This window comes from Jaculus jaculus, chromosome 17 (assembly GCF_020740685.1).
Source record: "Jaculus jaculus isolate mJacJac1 chromosome 17, mJacJac1.mat.Y.cur, whole genome shotgun sequence".
In the NCBI taxonomy this organism is placed as follows: domain Eukaryota; kingdom Metazoa; phylum Chordata; class Mammalia; order Rodentia; family Dipodidae; genus Jaculus; species Jaculus jaculus.
This window is the reverse complement of record NC_059118.1, coordinates 16908964-16927833: the sequence shown is the minus strand read 5'-3', so window position 1 is coordinate 16927833 and position 18870 is coordinate 16908964. Positions and strand designations below refer to the sequence as shown.

The 18870-nt window shown below is 49.2% G+C and overlaps 1 protein-coding gene across 2 annotated transcripts in view; it reads left to right on the top strand.

Annotated features, from left to right (window-relative positions):
- The window catches only part of Pfkfb4 (6-phosphofructo-2-kinase/fructose-2,6-biphosphatase 4), a 55941-nt gene extending 50539 nt beyond the window's left edge, over nucleotides 1–5402 (top strand). For both annotated transcript variants that reach the window (XM_045136788.1, XM_045136787.1), the window contains exons 13-14: nucleotides 1107–1171; nucleotides 3445–5402. In XM_045136788.1, the coding sequence (XP_044992723.1) occupies nucleotides 1107–1171; nucleotides 3445–3504 (125 nt within the window). In that variant the 3' untranslated portion in view covers nucleotides 3505–5402. The remainder of the gene's footprint in view (nucleotides 1–1106; nucleotides 1172–3444) is intronic.
- The last annotated feature ends 13468 nt before the right edge of the window (nucleotides 5403–18870 follow it).

Genomic DNA, 18870 nt, shown 5'->3' with positions numbered 1-18870 from the left:
ACGTAGGCAGAGAATGGGTACACTAGGGCCTCCAGCCATGGCACATGAACTCTAGATGCACGTGCCCCCTTGTGCATCTGGCTTACATGGGTCCTGGGGAACTGAACCTGGATCCTTTGGCTTTGCAGGCAAGCGCCTTAACCTCTAAGCTATCCCTCCAGCCCCGAGCTCTTTTAACCTGGGTGCCCTTGGAAGGGTGAAGCCCCAGGGCAGACGGAATCATTTAGTGACTGATAATCTCCTTGCTGCGAGGGCCCAGCACCAGGCTGATTGGACCTTGCGTGACACGTTTGGAGACCCATGAGAGCAAGTGATCCCATATTGACCATAGACCCACTGCTGCCCTAACTGCCCTTGTTCCTTAGAGTGCACAGTTTGGGGACTCCATGTGACACGTGTGGGCAGTCACGTGAGGATAAGCAGGAGTCTGACAGGTCTTGGTGGACCCTGGGATCTGTCTGTGGCGGAAGGACTCCACCTGGCAAAGCATGTCCAACCATTTTTTTTAAATATTTTATTTATTTTTTGAGAAAGAGGCAGAGAGAGAGAGAGAGAGAGAATGGGTATACCAGGGCTTCTAGCCACTACAAACGATCTCAACACACGTGCCCCCTTGTACATCTGGCCCACGTGGGTACTGGGCAAGCGCCTTAACCACTAAGTCCACGTCCAGTCGTTTGATATTGCAACATAATGTCATGTACAATATTCACGCTCAAGGACTGGGCATTTGAGTCCCATTCCTCTCCCCCAAATCACACAAAAATTCCTAATGGGTTCGCTGGCATGGTGGCACATGCCTTTTTAATCCCAGCACTTAGGAGGCAGAGGTAGGAGGATCGCCGTGATTTCGAGGCCAGCCTGAGAATACAGAGTGAATTCCAGGTCAGCCTGAGCTAGAATGAATGAAACCCTACCTCAAAATAAATAAATAAATAACAAATAAACAAAATAATCCTATAATGGGTTAAATAAATTTATAGTTTTGTGTCAGGCCCCATTCATTTCTACCTCACAAGCCCCAGTCTCTTCCTGAAAGCAGTTCTTGACCCTTGTGGCTCCTGTTGTTTTTGGGAGGGGACTGCATTTTTCTCTTCTTTCGGCAGGTTGTAAAGTGGAGTCCATATTCTTGAACGTGGCAGCTGTGAATACACACCGAGACAGGCCTCAGGTAGCCATGGGACCACTGCTGGCGTGGGGTGGGGGGCGGTGTGTGTATGTGTCTTCCCCCCACAGTGTCCTGACTCCCATCTTCAGGACCCCCACTTGGGGCACTTGGCCAGAGGGAGTTGGAGTCTTGCCAAGGCTGCTTTCTGCCTAGGCTTGTCTCCTGTGGTCAGGGTGGGGCGGTAGCTTGGTTAGGTTATTTCCCAAGGCCAGCTCCCCTGGGGTGGGGAGGTCCCTGGAGCTGGGCCACCAGGTGAGGTTGGCTTCTGGCTCTCGATGAGCCTCACAGCTCCCCAGAAGCCCTGTCGTGAAGGTCTGGGTTAGAACTCGTCCCAGTTGGAGGAAGGGCCAGAAGTTACCTGTGGGCAGGTGTGAATTCTGTGCTCGCCCTGCCGATCCGGGCCTCGTGAGCATCTTTTCTAACTGGGGCACATCTGAGCCTTAAACAATATCATGGGCTGAGGTGGTAGCTCCGTTGTGGGGTGCGCATAGACCAGACGTGGTAGTGCACACCTGTGAGAAGTTCTGGCCAGGTGTGGCGGCGCACGCCTTGAATCCCAGCATTCACTCGGGTGGTGAAGGTAGGAGGATCGCTGCAAGGTGGAGGCCGCCCTGAGACTACAAAGTAAGTTCCAGGACAGCCTAGGCTACCCTAAAAAAAAAAAAACAAAAAAAAAAAAAACGAAGCACTGTCCTGAACCCCTGTCAGTACCCATGTGGGGTCCTCCACAGCATCACCCTGAGATCAGAGGCAGGACCTCTCTTCTCTCAGTCCCGGGTCCTGGAGTGCATTGCACCGAGAAGGCTCCTGTAGCCTGTTGACATCTATGGTGGAGTGTTCTTGGTCCTTGGGTCCCCGCCGAAGATACAGGCCTTGGGCTTCACCTGCCTGAGTGCCTCGACTCACCTGCAGGTCCTCGGCCTTGAGTCTTGCGGGCAGAGGGTGTGTAGACGTGTCTCACTCCTTCTCAACTGCCTTTACTCTCATAGAATCTGTGTGTCTCGGTCAAGACCTAGTCTGGCACTCACAAGTCACAAGGGAAGGCACGCTGTGCGAGGCGTCCTTTGAGGGAATTCCAGGTGGCCTCCAGCACTGACAGGGTGACAGCTGGAGGGGCCCCTGGCCCAGCAGCCTTTGGAGGCCCAACCTTACCTGTCCACGGCCATGCCAGGGCTGGAAGTCTGCCAGCCTCAGGACGGGTACCTCTGAGAGGCAAACTTCTGCCTGCCACAGGCTCTACAACACTTTTCTTTTACATAGACAGGATCCCAGGATTTCCTGGACCATCTATGGGGTGAAGTGGGGGGGCTTGCTGTAATGGGAAAAGAGTCCTCAAGAAGTTGTCTCAAGTTGGGCATGGTTAGCGCATGCCTTTAATTCCAGCACCCGGGAGACAGAGGTAGGGAGGATCGCCATGAGTTCGAGGCCAGCCTAAGACTACATAGTGTTATTCCAGGTCAGCCTGGGCCAGAGTGAGACCCTACCTCAAAAAGCAAAAACAAACAAACACAGAAAAGAATTGTACCTGCTTCTACAAATTTCTAGCTGGTCTGTGAGCCTTAGCTGAGGGCCATTTCTCTGTCCTGCACGCCTGGCATGTCATGTTGCACAGGGCTGCAACTCAGGTCACTGAGGTAACCTGCTCCTGCAGGTGGTGGTTCCAAGGGCCCACAGCCAATGGGACTTCATATGAAATGGCCTTACAGAGTTGAGGAAGGTCCTCAGGTCCGAGATACTCTAAGCCCCATAAGCCAGGGATGGTATTGGCTTTATAGCTTTGGGGGGAGCCATTTATAGCTGAGAACTTCAGGGGCTCTGTGGCCCAGCTCTGAGGGAACAGACCAGTCTAGCTATCCATACCCTGCCACAGAGCCAGGAAGGGGGCACCCTAAGAGCTGAGCCCCTCCCCGTTCCCATTGATGAGGATCTAGGTCTATGCCAGGGGCTCCTCTCCATGGAACCAGCCTGGAGCTGGGGTGGCCTCGCTTTGCACAGCACCTGCCCTGCCCTGCCTACTACAGTGGAGCAGGGAGCGAACACCATCCTCTACCCCATCTTTGTCCCGTTAGCTGCACACCCGCCATGCGTCGGGAAGCCAGTAGCCACAGGTGGTAGTTTGAACACCATGCGCTCTCGGGGCAGGGTCTGGGTTCCCGCAGCAGTGGATTTGCTTGTCTGTCTTGCCTCCCTCCATGATAAGGAGAAGTAGAAAGCAGACATCCCCTTGCCTGACCTATTCCTGGGAAGACTAAATATTTCATGTCTTTATCCTACAGAATGTAGACATCTCCAGGCCTCCAGAGGAAGCCCTTGTCACAGTCCCTGCTCACCAGTGACCACAAGTCATCCACTGAGGCCCCTGGGCAGGAGTTGGTTGAGTCTCCAGACGAGGTCATTCCAGGTTCCTCTCGTGTTTACATTACGGGCATTGTCACCATGCAGGAGCACCGTCGAAGCTGTGCCTGGCTGGCAGCGCCCAGAGCCCTCAGCCTAGCCCACCGTCTCCTTGATGACAGCCAGCGACAGGGTTGGATGCGGCTGCTGAATGCTCAGAATCCCCAGGCTATTTGCCGTGCAGCTGGTTGAGCTCCCCCTTTGCCCCACTTTCTGGCCCCTTTGCTGTGGCTGGCAGATAGATGGCTGCTTTGTGAAGTGTGCAGCCCTAAATGTGAAACGGAATGTCTCACCGAGATGTCCTCACTGTGGCTCAGCTGCCTGGGTGCACAAGGCAACCCCTGGCCGGGCTCTTCCTGTTCTCTTCATAGCCACGTCTTCCTGGGGCGCTGAGTATCTCCTACTCAAGGCGAGGCCAACTCTCCCCATCCCTCCCTTCCAGGAATGGAAGCGCTGCAGCCGCTGGCCAGGCCCATTGGGCAGTCACCCACATTTGGCATTCCTCGAACAGCATGCTTGCTTTGGCACATTGTGACGCTGAAGGGAAAGAGAACATTGGAGGTGCCCTTTCCTGACTTCTACCAAGGCCTACGCCGAAATATTGGGGAGCTGGGGCTCAGGCCGCCTTGTCCCAGCTGTTCTCAAGAACTGAACTGGGGCGACCATGGAAGGATGGTCAGCTGTCCTGGTTACCTTCACAGTGCACACACCAAAGTGCTCAAGGAGCCTGGGCTCCCCTTCCCTGGTCATTGTCAGCTCTGTCCACACAGGACTATGCACCGCTGGCAAGGATGTTCCTTTGGTGTGAGTGGCTCAGAACTACCCGTAGTCTTGTTAGGCCCTCCCTTGTGTTTGTTAACGTCCATCTGTTGGACTGAGGAAGGAGGAAAACAGGCCTTGGAGGCAGCCACTGGCCCAAGGAGAAGTCCCCAGCCCGTCACAGCTTTGTCTCCTGTCATGGGAGTCTGATAAAAACAACCTTGTGGAGCCTCTGAGTTCTTGTGGGTTTATGCAGCCGATTATGGCTCCGTGTCTCAGCTGGCCAACAGACTGACGTGCAGGGCAGGAACCCATACCAGTGGCTGGTGCTCCACTGCCCACAAACGGGACCTTGGTAAGCCAGATCCCTGCATCCAAGAGCCTTTCCAAGTCTGGGCCTTTTCAGCCTTGCCACTCCCATTGTCTGGCTGTAGCCTGCAGAGGCCACCTGGCCCTAAGAGAAGTCAGTGTCCCTGGTCCTGACAAGTGGTGTCTTCCCCCCCACACCCCTCTCCCTCTCTCTCTCTCTCTCTCTCTCTCTCTGTCTCTCTCTTTCTCTCTCATCAAAGCTGTAGACAAACAGGAATAAATGTCTGGAATGAGCCTGACCTTCATTGGCTCGATTCCTGTCAGAGCCCCAAGCCCCATCTTGGGTCCAGAAGACCATACCATTGCCTTTGGGACATGGGGACTGTAACCTTTGCTTTTGTGTCTCTCCAAGTTTGGGTGACTTTCGTCATCTGGACATACTTGTTAGCCATAGAAAATCCCTTTGGTCGGCAGCTGTGAATCTACCTGATGTCACCTGCAACAAGACCACCGAGGCCTTTTATCTCTGCACTGAGGGGGAGGCGGGAGCCACGTTACAAGGAGGACTGCATGGGGCAGAAGGGCGTCGGGGAGTCAGGGCGTGCGTGGGGACAGTCCCTCCCTCAGCTTCCCTGGAGTGGCTGCAAGGCGGCTGCAATGTGCCTGGGCCGCAGGCATCATCCTGCCCTCCCTTGAATGGATGGCATTGGATTTCAACCATGCATTGCACTGTGTCCAGCATTCTTTGCAATAAATACTTTTTAAAACACGATATTTGAGGTGGTGTTTTGTGGATTTTTCTCCATTTGTGAGGGTTTTGTTTTTTTGTCCTGCCAGCTCTGTAGGTGTCCCCTGTTGTGATCTTTCTCATAAGTCTATGTTTGAACCCCTGAATCAATTTTCACTCTGGCATCCCCATGAAAAAACAAACACAAGCCAGGCGTGGTGGCGCATGCCTTTAATCCCAGCACTTGGGAGGCAGAGGTAGGATCACTGAGTTTGAGGGCACCCTGAGATTACATAATGAATTCCAGGTCAGCCTGGGCAAGAATGAGACCCTACTTCAAAAAAAAAAACAAACAAAAACAAGCCAGATGTGGTATGTGCACACCTTTAATCCCAGCACTTGGGAAGCAGAGGTTGGAGGATCACCATGAGTTCAAGGCCACCTTGAGACAACAGACTGAATTCCAGTTCAGTCTGGGCAAGAATGAGACCCTACCTCAAAAAAACAAAAAAGAAAAACCAAGAAACAAGCAGGACTGGAGAGATGGCTCAGCTGTTAAGGCACTTGCCTGCAAAGCTTTGGGACCCAAGTTAGATTCCCCAGTACCCACATAAGCCCAGGATCTCTTTATAATAAACAAACAGGTGGAGTGTGGTGGCACGTGCCTTTAATCCCAGCATTTAGGAGGCCAAGGTAAGGATTACTGTGAGTTAGAGGCCAGCCTGGCCTAGAGTGAGACTGTATGGGGGAGAGGGGGAAGCCACATCCATGGAAGGGTGGAAGGGAGAAGGAAACACTAGAAAAGAAAATAAAGAGCCTGAGAAAATGGCTTATCAGTTAAAGGCTCTTATTTGCAAAGCCTACTGATCCTGGGTTCAATTCTCCAGCCATGCGGGTAAGCCAGATACAAAGTGTCCATTTGTAACAGCCAGAGGCCCTGGCACGTACGTACACACACACATGCAAAAAAAAAAAAAAGTAAGGGAAAGAGTCAGGTGTGGTGGTGCACACCTTTAATCCCAGCACTCAGAAGGTAGAGGTAGGAGGATCACCATGAGTTCGAGGCCACCCTGAGACTACAACATGAATTCCAGGTCAGCCTGAACTAGAGTGAGACCCTACCTCAAAAAACAAAAACAAAACAAAACAATAAAAAGGGAAAGAAAAAACTAAAAGTGGTCTAGGTGAGCCAGGTGTAGGAATTTGGAGAGTCTGAGGGAGGAGGATTACTTCAGGATCAAGGTCAGCCTAGGCTACATAGTGAGTTCCATGCTAGAGTGGGCTGCCCAGTGAGTCTGTCAAATAGAACAAAGGCAATAGTGTTGAGATGGCTCAGTGGTTAAGGCACCTGCAAAGCCTAACAACACCAGTTTGGTTCCCCAGTACTCGCATAAAGGCAGGTCTGGAGCTCATTTGCAGTGACTAGAGGCCGTGATGCACTCATTCTCTCTCATCAATTTTCCAGCACACACATAAAGCCACATGTACCAAATGGTGCATGCATTTGGAGTTTGTTTGCAGCAGCTAGAGGCCCTGGCATACCCATTCTCTCTTTGACTCTCTCTCTGCTTGCAAAAAAATTAATTAAAAAAAAAAAAAAGAGGGCTGGAGAGATGGCTTAGTGGTTAAACGTTTGCCAGTGAAGTCTGAGGACCCCGGTTCGAGGCTTGATTCCCCAGGACCCCCGTTAGCCAGATGCACAAGGGGGCACATGTGTCTGGAGTTCATTTGCAGTGGCTGGAGGCCCTGGCACGCCCATTCTATCTGTTTACCTCTCTCTCTCTGTCTGTCTCTCAAATAAATAAATGAATTTTTTTTTAAAGCTATGCATGGTGGCACACATCTTTAATCCCAGCACTTGGGAGGCAGAGGTAGGAGGATCACTGGATTCAAGGCCAGCCTGAGACTACATAGTGAGTTCCAGGTCAGCCTAAAGTAGAGCACAGAGCAAGACCCTACCTTGAAAGACTGAAGAGAAAGAAAGAAAGGAAGAAAGAAAGAAAGCTGGGGAAATGACTTAGCGGTTAAGGTATTTGCCTGAGAAGCCTAAGGACCCCAATTTCATTCCCCAGGTCCCATGTCAGCCAGATGCACAAGGGGGCATATGGAGTTCCTTTGAAGTGGCTGGAGGCCCTGGTGTGTCCATTCTCTCTCTCTAACATAAATAAATAAATAAATAAATGAAAAAGAAAGAGAAAGCATGCACCTGAGGCTGGGGAGATGGCTCAGTGGTTAAAGGCACTTGCTTGCAAAATCTATTGTCCTGGGTTCAAGTCCCCAGTAAAGCCAGATGCACAAAGTGGTGGCACATGTACCTGGAGTTCATTTGCAGTGGCAAGAGGTCCTGGTGTGCCAATTCTTTCTTTCTTTCTTTTTTTTTTTTTAAGATTTTTATTTATTTATTTATTTATTAGAGATAGAGAGAAAGGGAGAGAGAGAGAGACAAAGAAAGAGAGAGAGTGAGAATGGATTTGCCAGGGCCTTTAGCCACTGCAAACAAACTCCAGACGCATGCATGCACCACCATGTGCATCTGGCTTACATGGGACCTAGAGAATTGAACCTGCATCCTTAGGCTTTGTAGGCATGTGCTTTATCTGCTAAGCCATCTCTCCAGCCCCTATTCTTTCTTTTAACTCCCACTTTGCAAATTTTATGTACATGATATATATATATATGGTTGCAGTCAGGTTCACCCAACCAAGAGCAGCTTGTGGGGTGGGAAAAAAAGGTTTATTTTGGCTTACAGACTCAAGGGGGAAGCTCCATGATGGCAAGGAAAACGATGGCATGAGCAGAGGGTGGACATCCCCCCTGGCCAATATAAAGTGGACAACAGGAACAGGAGAGTGTGCCAAACACTGGTATAGGGAAACTGGCTATGACACCCATAAGCCCACCCCCAACACTGCCTCCAGGAGACTTTAATTTCCAATTGCCATTATCTAGGGAACCTATCATCCAGAACACCTAAGTTTATGAAGGACACCTAAATCAAACCACCACTTTTTGTTTGTTTGTTTTGAGGTAGGGTCTCAGTCTAGGTCAGGCTAACCTGGAATGTACTATGTGCTCTCAGGGTGGCCTCAAACTCACGGCGATCCTCCTACCTCTGCCTCCCTAGTGATGGAATTAAAGGCGTGCGCCACCACGCCAAGCCCCCAAGTGTCAGCTGCACAAAGTGGTGCATGGATCTGGAGTTTGTTTTGCAGTGGCAAGAGGCTTGATGGTGGACACCTTTAATCCCAGCACTCAGGAGAGACGGAGGGAGGAGAATTAGTATGATTCAAGGCCAGCTTTGGGCTGGAGTGAGTTCCAGGTCAGCCTGGGCTAGAATGAGACCTTACCTCAAAATAAATCCATCAAAAAGAAATGAAAAGGGCTGGAGAGATGGCTTACCTGAGGCACTTACCTGAGAACCTAAGGACCTAGAGGTTTGATTCCCCAGTACCCACATAAAACAGATACACAAGTTGGCGTATGCGTCCGGAGCTCGTTTGCAGTGGCTGGAGGCCCTGGCACACCCATTGTCTATCTGCCTCTTTCTCTCTGTCTCTCTCAAATAGACAAATAAACAAAAATTTTAAAAAGACAAGGCAAATATTGGAACACATTTACTTCGTGCCTCCATGCTAGCAGAGGGGATCCAGCAGTGAGTATGGAGGTAAACTCTGCCACCAGCGATGACAATCTGGTGGTGACCAACATAGTAGACAAACCAATGGTGTCATATATCAGAGGGCACAGCAACAGGGGCGGGGGGTGAAGGGGGCTGTGGGAAGGATTGCATCTCGCTGAGAAGATACCCAAGGCCTGGGTGAGGTCAAGAGCACTCCATGGCCATTCAGAAGGTTCGAGGACATAGAGGAAGTTCTGGGAGCTGGAGAAGAGGAAGGAGAAGAACTAGGGTCAAGATCACTGTGGGGAGAAGATTACATAAGGCCTCAGTAAAGGGGAGCTTGTGAAATGGCTTCAAGAAGAATTCCAGGCGGCTGGCTCAGTAAAATGCCTGCCATGCAGAAAGGAGGACCCGAGCTCAGGTCACCTGCTGCACTTGGTGGCAAAGGCCTGCGATATCAGCTCTGAGGAGGGTTAGGAGGATCCTGGCTTGCTGACTAGTCTAGTCAGGATGGTGAGCTCTGGGTTCAATTAAAAAAAAACAAGGTTGGGGGCTGGACAAATGACTCAGCTGGTTAAAGGCACTTGCTTACCAAGTCTCCTGGCCCGGGTTAGGGAACCCATGTAAAACCATATATAGGAAGAAGTGCGTGCATCTGGAGTTTTTTTCTTTGTTTGGTTTGGTTTGGTCTGGCTTTTTGAGGTAAGGTCTCGCTCTAGCCCAGGCTGACCTGGAATTCACTATGAAGTCTCAGGGTGGCCTTGAACTCACAACGATCCGCCTACCTCTGCCTCCTGAGTGCTGGGATTAAAGGGCATGCACCACCACACCTGGCTTTTTATTTATTTGCTTATCTTTATTTTTATTTTTTTGTTGTTGTTGTTCTTTATTTATTTGAGAGCAACAGAGAGAGAAAGAGTGAGAGAGAGAGAGAACGGGCGCGTCAGGGCTTCCAGCCACTGCAAATGAACTCCAGATGCCTGCGCCCCCTTGTGCATCTGGCTAACATGGATCCTGGGGAATCGAGCCTCGAACCAGGGTCCTTAGGCTTCACAGGCAAGCGCTTAACCATTAAGCCATCTCTCCAGCCTACACCTGGCTTTTTGTTTCATCTTGTTTTGTGTTTTTGAGGTAGGGTCTCACTCTAGCCCAGGCTAACCTGGAATCCACTATGTAGTCTCAGGCTGGCCTCAAACTCATGGTGGTCCTCCTACCCCTGCCTCCTGAGGGCTGGGATTAAAGGTGTGCACCATGTCGCCCAGTTGGAGTTTGTTTGTAACTGCAAGAAGCCCTGTTGTGTCCTACTCACACTATCTTTCCTTGCAAATAAATAAAATATAAGGTGGAGGGTGATTAAGGAAGACATGAAATGTTGTCAGGCGTGGTGGTGCACGCCTTTAATTCCAGCCCTCAGGAGGCAGGGGTAGGAGGATCGCCATGAGTTTGAGGCCAGCCTGAGACTACATAGTGAATTCCAGGTTAGCCTGGGCTAGAGTGAGACCCTTCCTCAAAAAACAAAAAAACAATAATAATAATAGTAATAATTAAAGAGTAGGACTGAGGAAATAACATAATGGTTAAAGGTGCTTGCTTGCAAAGCTTGGTGGCCTAGAGTTCAATTCTCCAGCACCCACGTAAAGCCAGATGGGGCAGTTGTTTGCAGAAGCAAACACGCATGTGTGTGGACACACATGCACACATATACACATGCCTCCATGCATGCGTGCAAACAATAATTTAAAACAAACCGTAGAGGGGGGGAAACTTCTCCAGCCCCCATATAAAGCCAGATGCAACGTGGCTCCTGCTGACCCTGTTATATGACAATGAGCAGTGGAACCCAGAGACTGAGAAGCTCTCTGGTCAGCTAGTGTGAATTCCTTGTAGCTAGCTGTAAGAGACCAGAGTCAAGGAAGGTAGAGCACAGACACCCCAAAGTTATGCACTGACTTCCACACGTGCACTGTGGCACATGTGCCCCCCCCCACAAATGGAATGTCAGATTGACATTGACAGGCCTCTTGGAGAGACCTGAGTTGGTTTCGTGAAACACTGGGGAGACGTGAACACGTGTCTCTTCACCCAGTGGGGAACAGGCATTCGACCAAGCATGATTACACCAAAACCAGTTTTGGTGAACCAGTGAGTTTATTGGGGTTAGATTATAGGAGTGTGGAGATCCCAAAGCAGCCTTAACATCAAGGACCTCCTTCCGTAGCTGCTTAAAGGAGTTCACTGTCCCTTGATCTTTCACCCTCTGTGCACTCTCTCTGTTTGTGCCCAAGGTCTAAAGTGGTGGTGGAGGGGAGTGGCTGACTACCTCCTCTTTCCTTCTTGGTTTTTATTTATTTATTTAAGAGAAAGAGAGTTGGCACACCAGAGCCTCAGCCACTGCACTCCAACTCCAGACGCCTGCGCCCCCTAGTGGGCATGTGCGACCATGTGCCTGCCTCGCCTTTGTGCGTCTGCCTTACTGGGGTCTGGAGAGGAGAACATGGGTCCTCAGGCTTCACAGGCAAGCGCCTCAACTGAGAAGCTATGTCTTTCCTTCTATGAGGAAATGTAAACAGGCCCAATCTTGACATTCTCTTGTGAGTAGCGCCACCTGCTTTTTTTTGTTGCTGTTTGCTTTTTTGAAGTAGGGTCTCACTCTAGCCCAGGCTGACCTGGAATTCACTATGTAGTCTCAGAATGGCCTTGAACACACAGCCTCTGATTCTGAAGTTCTAGGATTAAAGGGTGCCACCACACCCAGCTCAGTGCCTAATTTTCACATAAAAGACTTAGTGAGAAAACTAGGTGTCATGGTACACTCCTGTAATCCCAACTAGGGAGGTAGAGACAAGAAGATCAGGAGTTCAAGGCCATCTTTGGCTACAGGGCTAGTTCAAGGTTAACCTGAGATACATGAGACCCTGACTCAAAACGAAATAAAACTTAATTAAGCTATTAATCCAACCAGTATTTTATTTTATTTTATTTTTTGGAATTTTCAAAGCAGGGTCTCACTCTAGACCAGCCTGACCTGAAACTGTAGTCCCAGGCTGGCCTTGAATTTATGTTGATCTCTAACCTCAGCTATTTTAGTGATGGGATTGAAGGTATGCCCCACCATGCGTGGTGGTCAATCAGTGTTTTAGTCTGGAACTCACAGAATAAGGCTTTGGTTATGACAATGGGCTGTTTTAGCCACTACTCATAAGAATGAGGCAGGATGATTTGAAGTTCTAAACCTTTCCTGGACCACTGAATGAATTCAAAGTTATCTTGGACAATTGTCTTGGACAATTTATCAAGATCCTGATTCAAGATAAAAACAGAAGCCTGGGATGGTGGTGCATGCCTTTAATCCCAGCACTTGGGAGACAGAAGTCAGAGGATCATCATGAGTTCGAGGCCACCCTGAGCGATAGAGAGAGAGAATGGGCGCACCAGCCACTGTAAACGAACTCCAGATGCATGCATCCCCTTGTGCATCTGGCTAATGTGGGTCCTGGGGAATTGAGCCTCAAACCAGGGGCACATGCATCTGGAGTTCATTTGCAGTGGCTGGAGGCCCTGGCATGCCCATTTTCTTTTTTTTTCTTTTTGGTTTTTCGAGGTAGGGTCTCCCTCTGGGCCAGGCTGACCTGAAATTAGCTAAACAGCCGGGCATAGTGGTGCACGCCTTTAATCCCACCACTTGGTAGGCAGAGGTAGGAGGACTGCCGTGAGTTCGAGGTCACCCTGAGATGACATAGTGAATTCCAGGTCAGCCTGCAATAGAGAAAGACCCTACCTTGAAAAATCACACCAAATTAATTAATTAATTAAAAGAAAAAAACTTTAACCTGAATCTCTAGGTGGGCTTCTCAAACTCCCTCTTTCCTCCTTGTGTAAGAGCTATGTCTTCCTTTCTTCCTTTTTCTTTATCTTTTTTTTCTAAAGTATTTTATTTATTTGTTAGAGAGGGAGGAAGAGAGAAAGAGAGAGAAGCAGATAGAAAGAGAATGGGTGCACCAGGGCCTCTAGCCACTGAACTCCAGATGCACGTGCCACCTTGTACATCTGGCTTACTTGGGTTTAGTGTAAGGTTCAAGGAGTGACCAAGACCAAGCAAACCACTCTGAGACAAAGATGAAAGCTTTTATTTGGGAAAAACACAAGCTGCCAGAACTGACTCTTAAGAGTAGAGGACAGCCAACCTGAGATTCCAGATTGTGGGCTTTATAGGGCTTTTTTGAGGTAGGGCCTCACTGTAGCCCAGGCTGACCTGGAAATTACTCTGTAGTCTCAAGGTGGCCTCGAACTCATGGTGCTCTTCCTACCTCTGCCTCCCGAGTGCTGGGATTAAAGGTGTGTGCCACCACACCCGGATTCCTTTTTTCCTTTACATTAGCCATTTCACATAGCTAGGGTGTGAGATCAGAACAGTGAGCTGGCCACTTAGGAGATAAGGGGGTAGGAAATCATGACCTGGGGTATTGTTAGGTGAAGAAGGGATAATGGCTGCCTGCACAGTTTCCTGAGGAATGTGGATAACCTACTTCCTTTTGTCTCTGTTGCCATCCTGCTGTCCTTGGTGCCTCCATTTTGGGAGCGTGTCCCACCTAACACTGGGGAATCGAACCTGGATCATTTTGGCTTTGTCAGCAAGCACCTTACCCACTATGACATCTCTCCAGCCCATTTCTTCCTTTCTTTAAGCTCCCCTTCTCTGAAAGGTCTCCCTCCTTAAAGCTCTAAACTAGAATAAAAAAAATCGTTCTGAACCCTCGTCTCTGGTCTATGGATTTCATTCTTCAACTTCATAAGACAAGGATCCAGGGACACCCCCAGATTATTAGTGTGTTGGCATACATTAGTACGTTGGCGGAGAACCCCCAAAATTGCTGTACCACTGTTACCCCTCATTGACAGTCTCCAAATAAGCCAGACTCTTCAACCAATCCTCAATAGGCCAATTAAACAAACGAGAAATAGTTAAAATCAGAAAAAGGAGAGTTATTTACTTGACGTGGCAACACTGGGAAGAGAAACAAAGTCTAGCCACCACCCTAGTTACTCTCTGGCATCCGAAGGGAGGTTTATGCTTAGATAGAGCTGCGCGTAACTAGCCAGGTGGGTCCCACCCGTGCTCGCTGTCTTGGCAGTGCTCTTTTTTTTTTTTTTAATTTTTATTTATTTATTTGAGAGCGACAGACACAGAGAGAAAGACAGATAGAGGAAGAGAGAGAATGGGCGCGCCAGGGCTTCCAGCCTCTGCAAACGAACTCCAGACGCGTGTGCCCCCTTGTGCATCTGGCTAACGTGGGACCTGGGGAACCGAGGCTCGAACCGGGGTCCTTAGGCTTCACAGGCAAGCGCTTAACCGCTAAGCCATCTCTCCAGCCCTTGGCAGTGCTCTTGTAAGGTGAGCTGACGAGGATATCACTCTCTTTCTGGCAGACAGCCTCTCCCTTTGGCTGGCACCAAACTCCCAACTCCTTCTCCTAACATGAGATTCCTGGGGAAATTCCCATCCCTTGGGGTATATTGTTTCATATAGCTAAAGGGAAAGGCACATAGGTCTCTTTAAGATACACGTCTAGGACTGGGGAAATGGCTTGCCGGTTAAGGCATTTGCTGAAGCCTAGGAACCCTGGTTCAATTCCCTAGGCCCCACATAAGCCAGATGCACAGGGGTGCATGCATCTGGAGTTCATTTGCAGCGGCTAGAGGCCCTGGTGTGCCCATTCTCTCTTTTTTTCTGCCTCTTCCCCTCTCTCACCCTCGCTCTCAAATAATTAAGAAATAAACTATTTAAAAATAAAGTAAGCTGGGCGTGGTGGCTCACACCTTTAATCCCAGCACTTGGGAGGCAGAGGTAAGAGGATCACCGTGAGTTTGAGGCCACCCTGAGACTATGTAGTTAGTTCCAAGTCATCCTGGGCCACAGTGAGACCCTATCTCGGAAATAATCATCATCATCATCATCTTATAGCTAAAGGGAAAGGCACAAAGTTCTCTTTTAGATACCTGCCTAGGGCTGGGGAAATGGTCAGCGGTTAAAGCATCTGCCAAAGCCTAAGGACCCCTGTTCAATTCCTCAGGACCCACCTAAGCCAGATGCATAGGGGGCATATGCGTCTGGAGTTCATTTGCAGTGGCCAGAGGCCCTGGTATGCCCATTCTCTCTTTTTCTCTGTCTCTCCCACCTCTCTCAAATAAATTAAGAAATAAACTATTTAAAAATAAAATAAGCCTGGAGTGGTGGCGCACGCCTTTAATCCTAGCACTCAGGAGGCAGAGATAGAAGGATTGCTGTGAGTTCGAGGCCACCCTGAGGCTACATAGTGAATTCCAGGTCAGACCCTATCTCAAGAAACCAAAAATAAATAAATAAATAAATAAAAATAAAATAACTTCATAGCCAGGTGTGGTGGCATACACCTTTAATCCTAGCACTGGGGCTGGAGAGATGGTTTAGTGGTTAAGGTGGTTGCCTGCAAAGCCAAAGGAGCCAGGTTTGATTCCCCAGGACCCACGTAAGTCAGATACACAAAGAGGCCCATGTATTGAGTTCATTCACAGCAGCAAGAGGTGTGTGCCCCCCAACACATTTAAATAAATTTTTAAAATTAAAATAAAACACCTTGCCGCCAGGAAAATTACTTGAGGACAACATGCGATGTGTCCAATCCTGACACACCGGTGTGTCCACCATTCCATAAACCACGTTGTCGAAGGGATGTTTATTTAAGATACAGAAGGAGAATGGGGGTGCCAGGGCTTCTTGCTGTCGTCAGGAGCATGCACCACTTTCTGGGGAATCAGACCTTGGCCTCTAACCACTGAACAAACCCCCAATCAAAGTTTTTTTTTTCTTTAATAGATGTATCATTACGAAGACATGATTGATTAACTCATTGGTTGCTGAAGCTTCAGCTCTTACTCTAGTTCCTCTCTTTTCTGGGAGGTTAGAGCAGAAAGTTCTACTGGTTAGGTCTTTCTTTATTGATTATTATTTTTTTTTTTAACATTTTCTTGTTTATTTGAGAGACAGAAAGACAGAGGGGGGGGAGGAGAGAGAGAGAGAAAGAGAATGGGCATGCCAGGGCCTTCAGCCACTACAAACGAACTCCAGACGCATGTGCATCTGGCTTGCGTGGGTCCTGGGGAATCGAACCAGGATCCTCTGGCTTTGCAGGCAAACGCCTCATGCTAGCTCATCTCTCCAGCTCACCGTTAGGTATTTCTGGTCACCAGTGTTATGAGACTCAGAGCTCTCTACCCAACTCCTTCTCTCCCTCTTCCCATCCAGTCATGCTCTTGACTAGAAGGGGGGAGTCTCTCCCCTCACCCCTGCAAGCTCCCCTATCCCATCGCTCATTGGCATATGAAAGATAACTATATGGCCAAGTTGTAGGAGTCTGGGGCTGGGAACAAAGACCCAGTTTTTCCTGGTTCCACACTAACCACGTGACAGTACTAGCTGGTTTCCTCTCACTCGAGGGCTGCCAGAGCCTTTGCCCTCCAACCTGGCTGAATGTCTACCGTCTTAGGTCCAACGCAGCAGGTGACCAGTCCAGCCACCCCCATTTCCTTGGCACCTGCTGCCACTCCTGGGGAGACACTCAGTTGAAGGAAACTGACTGCCTAGCAGAATTAGAACCCCAATTCATGTCAGGAACCGTAATCAGCCTGGCAGCAAGGTAGATACTCAAAAGAGAGGCTTGTGCCCTTCTCTTTGGTGATTAGAAACAGTGGCCCCCAAGAAATTGGAATTTCCCTAGTAATCTCATACTGTGAGAAAGAAAAGGCCCCCTGGGCTAGAGTGAGACCCTACCTTGAAAAACAAAAACAAAATAAATAAAAAAAAAAGAAAGAAAGAAAGAAAAGGAGCAAGCCTGGTGCCAGTCACAAAGCCAGCTCTTCTCTCCCCAGAACGGGATCTCCTGCAGTGCTGGCCACTGGTCAGGCCACCTTGCTAAAGCACAGTGGTGGGCAGGACCGTACCTTGACAAGAACTACTTAGCTGTGCATGCCTCAGGCCCTCTACTTATACTAAACCTAAAACCAGAGGGATGTGGGTGCGAGGGGAGTGGAGGATGGGGTTGTCACTGAACCTTAGTCACTCTTTTTTTTTTTTTTTTTTTTTTTGTTTTTCAAGTTAGGGTTTCACTCTAGCCCAGGCTGACCTGGAATCCACTATGGAGTCTCAGGGTGGCCTCGAACTCATGGCAATCCTCCTACCTCTGCCTCCCTAGTGCTGGGATTAAAGGCATGCGCCACCATACCTGGCTCTTAGTCACTCTTCCGAATGTGACTACAGTGAATAATTCTCTGTTTCCTGCTTTTCACTATTAATTCTATGAATTTGGCTCTTTAATTTGAAGTGTTTTGAGGTAAGATTTCACTCTAGCCCAGGCTGACATGAAACTCACTGTGTAATCTCAGAGTGGCCTCGAACGCATGGCGATCCTCCTACGTTTGCCTCCCTCCTGAGTGCACCACCACACCCCACTCTTTTTTTTTTTTCCTGAGTTGATCCACCTGGTCCGGGTCTTCACAGTATACATTCCAGTTCTCTCAATCTCTCTAAGATTCCCACATGGTGAGTTTGGTGTTTTCCTTGGAAGGATTATTTTCCCCTGTCCAATTTACAGATAGGACTGTTCTAGATTTTGCAGGCCTGATCCACTTAATTCCTTCCCCACTGCCACAGTGTTGTTAGTTCCAAGCCTCTGGGGTAAGTATTCCTGCCCATGTGCTGTTCTGGCCAGGTCACTGCTATGCTTAACCTGGAAGGTCTCACATGGGCTGTCCGTGAGCTCTGGGTAGCTCCGTGGTTTGAACTTTGTGGATGGTGCAAACTGGAATGAAGCATCTCTGGGGAAACAGAAGCACTATTTGAGGGAGGTGTGATAAAGACATTTCAGTGCTGTACACACCTGTCACTTCTTCTCAGCACCATTGATACCTTCTGAGTCATCCCAGGGTCACCGCTGTCTGAAAAGAGAAACTTCTCCAACCGAAAGTGAGAGTAGCAATAATATATTTTGTTTCATATTTATTTTATAGTTAATATATATTAAAAGAAGTGCTTACTGGGCAGTTTGGTGAGCATAGTATATACATTTAGCCAGACAACAGCAGATGTTACACCCTAAGGCTCATGACTACCCCTGTTGTAGGTTTTCAGTATCAGGGATGTATTCCCTCCTGTGGAGCGGGCCTCCAGTCCAATTACAGAGCAGTTGGTTTCCACCATGACAGACGTGCCACTATTGCACCCGTTGGCTCATTTGGCCTGGCTGGCCAATTATAAGGCTTGCAGTGTCCACTGTTGAGTATCTTCGCTGGTGATTTCTCTCTCTCCCATTGAACTGCATGCAGCCTGACTTTTTTTTCCCCCCCAGGTTTCTGTCAGCATCTTTTTGTTGTTTGTTTTTGTTTTCAAGGCAGGGTGTCACTTTAGCCCAGTCCGGCCAGGCAGCCAGGCACTTATTCTGTATTCTCAGACTGGCCTGGAACTCTGTGGTCTGCCTTCCTCCTCTGCCTCCCCAGAGCTGGGATTAAGTGCATGCCCCACCACACCTGGCTAGCTCTCCCTCTTTGTACCCAGTTATGTCCCTAGCCCCCGATGAGACATGGGCGGCGGCACAGGGGTGTACTCACTGGCTCAGGTGGCCCATTGGTGGACACTTCATTTTGTTTTTGTTTTTGTTTTTTTGCCTTGAGTACTGGTTGTTCCAGGTGCAGGTCAGAGACCTTGGCAGTGTAAGAATGCCCCACCTCCCTCTCCTTGCTCTGTTGGCAACCCTCCTCATCACTGAAGGGCAGGAGAGGCCTGTCCGGCCCCTGCCAAGAACTGGGAGCCAGGCCAGTTCCTCCCCTCAGGGCAGGTCCTTGAGCCAGGGTGAGCATGCCTGG